Source organism: Tachypleus tridentatus, chromosome 11 (genome assembly GCF_004210375.1).
Source record: "Tachypleus tridentatus isolate NWPU-2018 chromosome 11, ASM421037v1, whole genome shotgun sequence".
Taxonomy (NCBI): Eukaryota; Metazoa; Arthropoda; class Merostomata; order Xiphosura; family Limulidae; genus Tachypleus; species Tachypleus tridentatus.
Genome location: NC_134835.1, coordinates 19,587,781 through 19,600,682, shown reverse-complemented (window position 1 = coordinate 19,600,682; position 12,902 = coordinate 19,587,781). Strand labels below are relative to the sequence as shown.

The window sequence follows — 12,902 nt, the reverse complement described above, 5'->3', positions numbered from 1 at the left end:
AACTTTCACAGTTTTCAGTTCTATAAATACCACATTATCGTGAATAAATAGTTGATTTAGTCATAAAGACAGTCACGTAACAAAAACTGAAGCTTTGGTGAGAAATGAGCTTAGAGACTTCGAATTGAAAATATAAATTCGAACATTGAGGGCAAAGACCAAAGTATGAATTAATGATTTGAAACGTGTCCAATATAAAGCATGGATTATAAGTTAAATATTATGAAATATAAATTATAGAGTAATAGAATTATTTTCAAACTATATAAAGTAAGGATTAATGAGGTAAATCTCACACAGTCTATAGCTTAGATTAGTAGAATAAGGCTTAATCAAATAATATGTGAGGAATGAATTAATAAACTAGATCTCAAATATTAATTAATCAGCTAATTCTAACACAGTTTAAAGTATGATTTAGCATGATCGTATGGAAATGTTATCTTTACAATACTGAGAATATTATAGCGTAATAAGAAAATTACATATGTCTTTGCACATGAAGTAAACAAATTTATATACATTACGTGATGGCTTGATTATAGTAAAGCAGAGCTTCCTGGTGGCGATATTCTGCTTCCAACACTTTTCCCACATTATTATGCAGTTTAGCATTAGAAGGATTTATTTTTAAACCAGACAGGAACAGAGTTTTTTCGCTTAACCTAAAAGGAGAAAGGTTTGAAGTTTAGGCTACAATAGTTTGTTGTTTTTAATTAGCAATAGAGGGAAGTCTAGTATGGGATTGTCGGTAACTGACTTCCAATGACTATAAATATGGATTTTGTTAACCAGATTCAAATCTTAAAATAATATCACAGAAATATGATCTTTCAATTTTGACGAACGCGTTTTATTTCATTATATAAAAGTACAATTTTAAGATTAAAAATAAACTAATGATCAATCGTAGTTGATATAAAATATTAATGTTGATTAATTCGAACGTTTCACACATTTGTTTTTCTTATTTTTTATTTTTACTTCACTTTTTCATATTAATTATATCCTATGTATAATGTTTAAACTTAAATAGCTGTATCATATCAAATTTCATGGTTTTATCCAATGTTTTTCCTTTTTACGATGCCAGAAAAACACGAAAGTTCAATACCTCCTGATAGACAATAATGAAGTCCTTACGAGCTGAGCTCTTTCGAAAGGTGGACATTTCTTCTTCAGAGGCGTGTGTGTGTAAACTGGTAATCACTGATATATAGAGGGAGTCTAGTGACGTCATGGTAGTCGTTTGGTCTTCCAGAAAATATTTTCAGAAAATGAGTGAAAAAGATGTTAGGGATATTTTGATTTAGACATCGTTAAAAAAGAAAGACATAATACTATACTATTAATTTAATATAATCTTCTGTATCTATTTGTATAAATTAATTAGTTTAACATATTTTTTATATCAGCCTCCAGGTGTCACCTTTATTTGACTTAAACACTTAAATATAGTTTTACAAATTTATTTTTTAACATCTCTAAAGCAAAATATCACGAGCACCTTTTTACATAATACTCTCGTTGTTGGGCACATTAACTAGAAATAAGACACACGAGAGTGCATGGAAAATATACTGAACATTGTTTGGAAGACCAGACGATCTTTCTGACGTCAGCCACTCCCTGTATATATCACTCATTCGATTATACTACCATTCTCATTATACGATTTTTATTATTTAACAGGTTTCTCATTCACCAATCATTATTCTGTTCATTTCCAAAAATCCATGATCATTTTTCATTCCCATATATATTCATATTTCCTTCTTTTTACATTAATATCTTTATACGTTCATGTACGTTATATCTTTATCCCTCTTTTATCATGATATCTAGTCCTAACAATTAATTTATTTTAATTATTTATAACGAATATTTCTCCCCTCATGTTAATTGTATCGTATATTATATTGATTAATTTTCCTCCTATACATTTATTTTTATGCTTCGAATTAATAGTATTTTTATTTGACACATTATTTTATTATCTTACTTTTCTAGTCTTTTCTCTCACTTTTATTTCTTTCTTAGCTTTCATTGTTCATCGATTTAATATTTCGGTCGATTTCCTTTTCCTTTTAGAATTTCACACAAAGCTACTCGAGGACTATCTGCGCTAGCCGTCCCTAATTTAGCAGTGTACGATTAGAGGGAAGGCAGCTAGTCCCACTGTCAACTCTTCGGCTACTCTTTTACCAACGAATGGTGGGATTGACCGTCACATTATAACGCTCCCACGGCTGAAAGGGCGAGCACGTCTGGTACGACCGGGATTTGAACGAACCCGCGACCCTCAAATTACCCTTAACTCACTTAGCCATGCCGGGCGTTTCGGTCGATAATGAAAAACGGTTTTAAGAAATTGGTGAAACATTTGAACAAAATGTATTCCTTCAAATTTGATTGGCTTTTCAAAACCCGTTACATGAGAGATGACTGGGATAAGTAATTACCATTCTGTGTTCCGTTGTACTGTTTTCATGCTGTGTGTTGACAGAAGTAGGAATAGTCCAAGGTTGGCATATATTTTGACAGACCTAAGAAAAACAAGGGCTTTATAAAACATTATTTCCAGTTTCATAGACGAATGGCAACGGTTCGGTTTGCTCTTTAATAACATTAACTGTGCATCAATTTGACGAAACAAAAGATTGCACAAAGTAAAATTCAATAGTAATAACAAGTAATAAACAAAATAGAATGACAATTATCAAATGAAAATAGACAAAAAAACTCAAATTATACGCAAAATATGATTAAAATATAAACATATTACATCATAAAAGGAAAGTAAGTCAATGTAACAACATCAATTTCCCTCAAGGGTTTCGGAAATCGTTCATGTTACATGGAAGTAGTTAGAGAGGATATCTCGCGGGATGTCGCCAGAGGACGCTACACATACGAAACATTAGTTTTTGTTTTCCTTATATGATAAAGAATATATTATTTCTCAAGTAGTGGTTTTGTGACTGATGAAAATAACAAAATTTATACTCATATGAAGATTAATTTGACATTAGTAATTCAGTATTTATAATTCATGTACGTTATTTGTATACATATGAAATGTTACTGTATGACAAACTGTCAATTTGTCAGGGGAATTCATCCCTGAGAGAAACTTGACAGACAGCCCAGTTTGTAAGATGATTAACAATACTGTTATTACTTTACGTGTCTGAACAAACATAACTTCACGAAGTTAAAATATGTACAGGTCTTGGTGTGTTATATTTGTAAAGTTGTATTTGAGCGAAAAGTATCAGGTCATCCCATAAGTAATGTCCGAAACTTTCAATACAGAAAGTACATCATCATTTCTGTCTTTGTAGAAGGTTTTAATAACTAAAATATGTAGTAGAACGTGTATAAAAATGTTCAGACAAATAAAAGAAACTATCCCAACTCTACTTTTTCAGATCATTAATCAAATAAACCCTTATGAAGATGGATGTGTCTAAGAAACACATTAGGTATATAATGTTTCATGAGTTTAAAAAAGGTAATAGTGCAGTAGAAATTACATGAAACATTCAAGGTGTTGATGGTGCGGATTCTCTCAGTGAAAGAAAATGTAGAAGGTGGTTTCAGAAGTTCAGATCAGGTGACTACAGCTTAAGTGATGTGTCACATTCCGGTCATCCTGTTGAGTTTAATGATGACTTGCTGTTGGTTACACTTGATGAAGATTGTGTTGTAACAGTTGAAGAACTAGCACATAAGTTTAATTCAATTCATTCAACAGTTCACCATCATCTGCAAAAGCTTGGAAAATGTGTCCCCATGATTTGACAGAAGCCAATCTTAGAGCAGGAGTGGACATCTGTACTCTCGTGAACGTAACTCACCTTGTTTGGACAGGTTAGTGACTGAAAATGAAAACTTGATATCTTATAAAAGTGTTAAATGCCTCAGACAATGGCTCAGTGCAGGTAAACTGGCTAAAGCACAGCCAAAAAATGGACCTACACCATGGGAAAGTCTTGTTAAATGTTTGGTGGAACGTTGTTGGTGTGATCCACTTTGAGTTGCTACCGCTCGATGTAACGACTACATCACACATTATTGTCAACAGTTAGAGCACTTGAATGTTGCACTGAAAGGAAAAAGGTCTACTTTGATCGGTCGTAAAGGTATTGTGTTACACCAGGATAATGCACGGCCCCATACAGCAAAGATCACATCTGCAAAGATTGAAGAGCTAGACTGGGAAAAACTTCCACATCCTCCTTATTCTACAGACCTTGTCCCATCTGATTATCATCTATTCCAAAGTTTGTAGAACTATCTTGATAGAAAAGAGCTTGGAACACATGGAGATGTTAAAACTACCCTCTCTACATTCTTTTCCTCCAAACTCCAAGAATTTAATAAAGTGACATTCAGAAGCTTGTGAATCAGGAAGTAATTAATAATAATGGAACATATATTATTGATTAAATAACATTGAAAGGGTTTGAAATCCTTTCTCTTTTTCTGAACCTGAAATCGTACATTACTTGAGGGATGACTTGATATATGAGTTCCAGATTGTAAACAGAAAGTGTTAACTAAGAAGTGTAATATAATGTACCATCAAATATTGAGAATTTCACAAACGTACAATTAGCTTTAAGTGTACAGTACGTGAATACATTAGTCTGTTTGAGTGACTGTTATGTGTAACGTTCTTCATCGTCACAGTAAACATAACAGTTTATTTGATTGTAAATTTTATTCTGTAATGAGCGATAGTAAAGAATTGTGATTTTTAATACGTAAAATAAAATATATATATTATAAAATATATCTATTATATTGTCTTTTGTTATAATAAAACTGAAGATACTGAAAGAGAGTTTGTGATTTGTCTGCCAGTTTTATACAAACGAACACATAACTTGTTTATCTCAAGTTATGACTAATGAACAAAGGTGAAAGCACTAGTCATAATGTTTCACCCTTAGACGTCACTTCTCAGGTAGTCTCCTTAATCTGGAATATATATATATGTGTAAAATTAATGTGTAACCTTACCTACAAACATGGGTTACGAGTGTGTACTTTGTTGTGTCCTTTTAATTCTGTTTAAATGACTAAACATTTAAATATTCCCTGATGTTTGTAAATATGTAATACTTTACACATATTTACTTAATACATTGAAAATAACATATTAGGGTAAAGCACATTAGTTTTAAGCTGTGGGAAAGTGGTAATGCGAAGGTTTGTTTTTTTTTAATTTCGCGCAAAGCTACTAAAGGGCTATCTGCTCTAGCCATCCCTAATTTAGCAGTATAACACTAGAGAGAAGGCAGCTAATCATCACCACCCACCGCCATCTCTTGGGCTCCTCTTTTACCAACGAATAGTGGGATTGACCGTCACATTATAACGCCCCCACGGCTGAAAAAGCGAGCAAGTTTGGTGCGACGGGTATTCGAACCCGCGACCTTCAGATTACGAGTCGCACGCCTTAACCCACCTGACCATGCCGGGCCTAATGCGAGGGTCAAGATCTGATGCTCAACGTTATAGGGGACAGTCAATTTATTTACGGATTTTAGAGGCATGATATGTTTTATATAGTTTCTGAAATAAATAAACTTTGTTTTTGCTTTGGATAATACCCCTTGTGTGTCATTTATGTTGATTATTTACACGTAAGAACAAGAATAAAGTGCTGATGTTCTCACTCTGGGCTGTAAGTCAGTATTTTATAAATTAAAATGTTGCAGTAAGTATCATATAACTATATATTAAACTTTTGTTAACAGCATGCTTGTTTAATATGTCATTTCACTTATATTAGTTATATTAACATCAGGTTATAATGAAACATGAGTTTTCTAAATATAAACGGAGATTTCTATTAGTTTTAGGAACAAATATTCATGGCGTGCGAGTTACCATAAAATACTAAACTTGACATGTACAGCTCAGTATTTTATGAAGTAAGATGTTTTCATAAATAATAAGTTAGTGTATTTTAAAGTTTTGTTGACAAATGTTTCAGTATATCTGATGTTTATGTATACTAAAGATATAAGATAAGAAGTGAAATTCATATCAGAAAATCACAGAACATTGATTTCTAACTGATTAATTTTATATAAGTAATGATCTATGTATAACAGTTTCAAAATTCATGTGAGGAAATATATGTTTAGAAATAGTTAAAGAATGATCACTTGATATATAACTAAAAGTTATATATATATATATATATCATTTTCTAAGTCTGAAACATCAATAAACAAATATAACATGTGATTAGACGATTGTTATTATTTAAATAAAACTTAGTCTGTGTTACCATTGAAATACATAATTAATTATATTATATCATGAAATGTTAAGTTTCATACCTTTCAAATGTGTAAAGTTAACGTAGTTTGAAAGTTTAATTCATATCATAAGTATTGAAAGTAGAAGTGACTCACCCATAGTAAAACCATCATGCCTTTTAAAAAAATATTTATTTTAAGATGTATTTTCCATTTGACCTTATTTGAACTTTCGGCCGATGTAGAGCACAGTTTAAACTTACTGACGAGAGTATATTCAATGTTTTTGGTGGGAAGTATGGTTGAAATAGTAGAATTATATTATATCATTCATAGACTGAATGTATTCGTCTTATTGATCAGCCAATAAGTCTAATTGTTACACTATAATGGAATTAGACTAAATGTATTCGTCTTATTGATCAGCTAATAAGTCTAATTGTTACACTGTAATGGAATTAGACTAAATGTATTCGTCTTATTGATCAGCTAATAAGTCTAATTGTTACACTGTAATGGAATTAGACTGAATGTATTCGTCTTATTGACCAGCTAATAAGTCTAATTGTTACACTATAATGGAATTAGACTAAATGTATTCGTCTTATTGATCAGCTAATAAGTCTAATTGTTACACTATAATGGAATTAGACTAAATGTATTCGTCTTATTGATCAGCTAATAAGTCTAATTGTTACACTGTAATGGAATTAGACTAAATGTATTCGTCTTATTGATCAGCTAATAAGTCTAATTGTTACACTGTAATGGAATTTGTGATTTTTCAACAAATACATAATTCGAAAGTCTCATGTTAAAATTCTTTCAATGTAATGTAAGTTTATTTTAAATTTCTATTAGCTTTTGCCTTAAGCTTCTATGTTTAATCTTTTAGTTTGTTCAAGTGTTTTGTGGTTAGATACAGTACTAGAAAAAAGTGAAACATTAGAGTTTAGGCTATCTTTAAAGAACAATGGAAGATTAGTCACAGGGGAAACACCACTATTTTATTATTGTTAATATTTAATACAACAGAAACTGAGTGTAAGTGCTTGATTCAGCAAACTGTTAATATTTTCTGTCTCTTTTTACTTTATGTTCGGAATCTTACGTGAAATGTGTCTAACACACTTCTGTGAAGTTTCTTTGGAAGTAACTCTTGATTTCTCAAGTTTTTGACCTATCAAATACCAAATCTGCTCAACTGGGTTGATATCAGAACTCTGTGGAGGTCATTGCATCATTTCAATGACTCTAGCAACTTTGTCTTAGCTGCCTCCTCTTTCAGTGGCATAGCGGTATGCCTGCGAACTCACACCGCTAAAAACATGTTGTTGATACCCGTGGTGGTAAGAGCGCAGAAAAAGCATTGTGCTTGATTTCAAACAATCACATTTTTAGTTCAGTAATTTCTGTATAGGTTGGATGAATGTTTGGGGTCATTATCTTCTCGACAGTAGAATCTTTTACCAATACTGTCCAAACCTCTCGGTGTACCATGACGGATCAAAATTTGATGGTACTTGCGCTGGTTCGTTATTACATCGATTTTGCAAATATCTTCTGTCACCCCCACAAAAACAAAAAACACTTCGAAACCAACACAATGTCTTCCCCATGCTTCATGGTAAGTGCTATTTATTTGGGTAAGTATCTTCCACATTTATTCCTTTGGACGGACAACCTACACTTTGAACTAAATATTTCATACTTGGATTCATCAGTCCATAACATCCTTTTCCTACCATCAAATGTCCAATTTTTGTAGTTCTTAGTGAATTTCAGTCTGTTAACGATATTTTGAGATTGAAGTAAACATTTTTTCAACCAAACATTCTGGTTGAGTCTTCTTGATACTGTATGTATGGAAATTTTTCTATTATTTGGTTTATGGTTGTTTATCTTATGCTGGAGATTAGTGGCAGTCTTCTAAAGGCTCCATAAACAAAGATATTTAACATCAGTATCGAGTTCAAGTGTTCTGCCTCTTCCTTTCATAATTTTACATTTATCTGTCTCAGTCTAATGATCTAGGGTGTACCTGACAGTTTTGGGGAGAATTTCAACTCTGTAGCAATTTGTCAGAGTTCAACCAGCATCACTTGAAGCTTTTATGTGAACTCTTTGATCTACTGACAATTATCAATGGTTCTTTTTGGGTCGTGGTCTGACAATATAACTTAATATATAGTGTTAAACACTGTTTTTATTAAGTTTTATTTGTGGTATAATATTAAATTGATTTCTTCTAGCATATATCGGTTCCATATTCTAGCTCCTTCCTAACTTCTTTCTATATAGTTAAGACACTGCATGAGGTACCACGACAGTTACTACAGACTCCTAATTTGATCACTATGTTCATTCAAGCAGAACCATTATCTCATGTCCTTGATACAAGTATAAGGGAACTCTAAACAATGATAAGTATTCTCACTCTGGTTCATTCACTTGTCAACATGGATCAGTGAAACATCATCATAGTGTTGAAATATACATTCTGTAAGGGTATGCAAGAATCAGCCACATGACATGGAAAGAATAACAAAATGTTCTCTCGTACTAACAGTTATGCACAGTACAGTAGACAGATCGGCTTTGGGCTGAACACATCACAACGAGACAGAGTTTTCATGTTGTTAATAACTTAGAGATGAGTATGAAAAGCCCATCTGTATACACGAAGTCTCAATGATTGTAGTAAATTTTCTGAATAGAGAAAGTTCAAACTTTAAAACTTTTATTAATTTCATTTGTATGGTTTGTATTCTATAGATAATGATAAGTTTAGCTATTTTAAGAAATTTATTTGATGGTAAGTTGATTGATTAAACAGTAAAATGTGAGGACCTCCTAATAAAAAACGTCTTAATGTTAGAAAGTCTCAAATTTGTATCTAATTCTAATCATCAAGGGAATGAATGGATAAAGTCACTCATTTATTATTTTAGTTTTAGCAACTTGAATTACTAGATATATTAAATTACGAATTATATAAAAGAAAAAGAATAAGTTTTAAATTACTGCATGGTATTTAGATAAGCATCCTTTTCAGGACAATTTACATATAATTGTTAAGGAAGTTTGATTAAATATAGAACTATTGAAATAGTGTTCTATATTGACTGTATTAAATCTAACCATCAGTAGTGTCGAGAAAACCCACTTGTAGAGAAATATATATGTAAAAACGGTTCGTTTGGGTTGAGAAAATATTTTACGTAGAGGAGCGAACAATGTTTCGACCTTTTTCGGTCATTGTCTGAACCTGACGTTGTTCGCTCCTCTACGTAAAATATTTTCTCAACCCAAACAAACCGTTTTTACATATATAAATCTAACCATGTTGATCCACTGCTTGGATGCTATTACTTCTGACGTCATGTCCACCTGTCATGGCAGTCTAGCAACATGTCTCCAGCAAAGCACCCTTGCTGGTCACGAACGTCGTTAATATTACACGGACTTAAAAATACCAGTTTACTTCGAGGTGATTAACATCACTAATACTATATTAAATAAATAACAGTTTATTTATAGGTTCACGAATATCATTAATGTTATATCAAAGTGACTATTTTACTTCGAGGTCGATTAACATCATTAATGTTGAGTAAAAAGTGACTTACTAATTTACTTCAATAATTATTAGTTTTATATCGAAAGTTACATAACAATACTACTTAAATTGTATTACTTAACCAGAGAGAAATATAAACTTCAGTATTGTTATAGTTTAGATATCTAAACTATTAATGTCACAACAAAGAACTATAATCTGTATTAGTGTTACAGGTTACGTTTCTGAACTGTGTTAACAATACACCAAAGAAATATAAACTGTATTAGTGTTACAGGTTACGTATCTGAACTGTGTTAACAACACACCAAAGGAATAAAATCTGTATTAGTGTTACAGGTTACGTTTCTGAACTGTGTTAACAATACACCAAAGGAATATAAACTGTATAAATGTTACAGGTTACGTATTTGAACTGTGTTAACAATACACCAAAGGAATATAAACTGTATTAGTGTTACAGGTTACGTATCTGAACTGTGTTAACAATACACCAAAGGAATATAAACTGTATTAGTGTTACAGGTTACGTATCTGAACTGTGTTAACAATACACCAAAGGAATATAATCTGTAGTAGTGTTACAGGTTACGTTTCTGAACTGTGTTAACAATACACCAAAGGAATATAAACTGTATTAGTGTTACAGGTTACGTATCTGAACTGTGTTAACAATACACCAAAGGAATATAATCTGTATTAGTGTTACAGATTACGTATCTGAACTGTGTCAACAATACACCAAAGGAATATAAACTGTATTGGTGTTACAGGTTACGTATCTGAACTGTGTTAACAATACACCAAAGGAATATAAACTGTATTAGTGTTACAGGTTACGTATCTGAACTGTGTTAACAATACACCAAAGGAATATAAACTGTATTAGTGTTACAGGTTAGGCATTTGAACTGTGTTAACAATACACCAAAGGAATATAAACTGTATTAGTGTTACAGGTTACGTATCTGAACTGTGTTAACAATACAACAAAGGAATATAAACTGTATTAGTGTTACAGGTTACGCATTTGAACTGTGTTAACAATACACCAAAGGAATATAAACTGTATCAGTGTAATAAGTTAGATACTGAAATTATATTAATGATACAAAAAGGCATACAAACATAACATAATTTTCACGAACAACAAGGGGCCTGTTTGTTCATCTCGGCTGTTCCATCCTCTAATACAAATTAAACCTATTCAGTAAATAAATTTTAAAAGCCAGCTCTTATTATTCATATATCTATGAAGCTTCCTTTTAAACTCACTCAAATATACTGCCTCCAAAACATCTGAAAGCAACTCATTTCATAGACCAACAGCACTATTAGAAAAACAAAATGTTTTGGCTAAAGGTGGCTTATACCTTGCCTAAGTTTATATTCGTGTTCCCTAGTTCTATAATTCCCGTTGTTAAGTGTGAAACATGTTGATACATCAACATAATCAATTTATTTTACAGTCTTAAACACTTCAATCAGAGGAAATACTTTAAGTATCTTAATATCTCCTCCTATGATATCCTCTCCATCCCAAGTACCATTTTAATAACCCTCTTCTGAACCCTTTACAACAATTCAATATCTTTCCCGAGATAAGGAGCCCAAGACTAAACACAATATATGAAATGTCACCTCACCAAGTAACCTATACAATAAATTCATAATATTTTGACACTTATTTCGGTATTTCTGTAAATACAACCTAAAATTCTATTTGCCCAACCACTAGCAACAGCACACTGCTTGAATGGCTTAAGAGACTGATCGACTATTACACTAACAACAGCAAACTACTTGAATGACTTAAGAGACTGGTCAACTATTACACTAACAACAGCACACTACTTGAATGACTTAAGAGACAAGTCAACTATTACACTAACAACAGCACACTGCTTGAATGGCTTAAGAGACTGGTCAACTATTACACTAACAACAGTACACTGCTTGAATGGCTTAAGAGACTGATCGACTATTACACTAACAACAGCACACTGCTTGAATGGCTTAAGAGACTGATCGACTATTACACTAACAACAGCACACTACTTGAATGACTTAAGAGACTGGTCAACTATTACACTAACAACAGCACACTGCTTGAATGGCTTAAGAGACTGGTCAACTATTACACTAACAACAGCACACTACTTGAATGACTTAAGAGACTAGTCAACTGTTACACTAACAACAGCACACTGCTTGAATGACTTAACAGACTAGTCAACTGTTACACTAACAACAGCACACTACTTGAATGGCTTAAGAAACTGGTCAACCATTACACTAAGATCCTTTTCTGTCATGACATTGTTAAGGTTATTCCCATTCAACTTATACTTTAAATTACAATAACCCACATGAAACACATATTGTATTTATCATAATTAAAACCCATCTCCCATTTATTTGCCCAACTCACTAAATGATCTAAATTGTTTTGTGAAGTAACAGAAACATCCTAGATATCGTCAACAATGTAAGTAATTCATTCTTTCATCTAAGTCATTAAGGTAAATCAAAAAGAGTGATGGTCCTAAACCTGAACCCTGAGGGAAACATTTATAACAACACCATTTACAGCATTAGTTTTACTGAACTCCATTTATAACAACATCACTTACAGCATTAGTTTTACTGAAGTCCATTTATAAAAACATCACTCACAGCATTAGTTTTACTGAACTCCATTTATAACAACACCACTTAGAGCATTAATTTTACTGAAGTCCATTTATAACAACACCACTTAGAACATTAGTTTTACTGAAGTCCATTTATAACAACACCACTTACAGCATTAGTTTTACTGAACTCCATTTATAACAACACCACTTACAGCATTAGTTTTACTGAAGTCCATTTATAACAACACCACTTACAGCATTAGTTTTACTGAAGTCCATTTATAACAACACCACTTACAGCATTAGTTTTACTGAAGTCCATTTATAACAACACCACTTACAGCATTAGTTTTACTGAAGTCCATTTATAACAACACCACTTACAGCATTAGTTTTACTGAAGTCCAT

At 32.2% G+C, this 12,902-nt stretch overlaps 1 protein-coding gene across 1 annotated transcript in view; it reads right to left on the bottom strand.

Moving 5' to 3' along the window:
* LOC143231302 (protein O-mannosyl-transferase Tmtc3-like) overlaps window positions 1-1,240 on the bottom strand; it is a 44,256-nt gene extending 43,016 nt beyond the window's left edge. Inside the window, exons 1-2 of the mRNA XM_076465853.1 lie at window positions 1,086-1,240; window positions 528-665 (exon numbers count right to left, since the gene is read on the bottom strand). Of these exons, the coding sequence (XP_076321968.1) occupies window positions 528-665; window positions 1,086-1,240 (293 nt within the window). The remainder of the gene's footprint in view (window positions 1-527; window positions 666-1,085) is intronic.
* Between the last annotated feature and the right edge of the window lie 11,662 nt (window positions 1,241-12,902).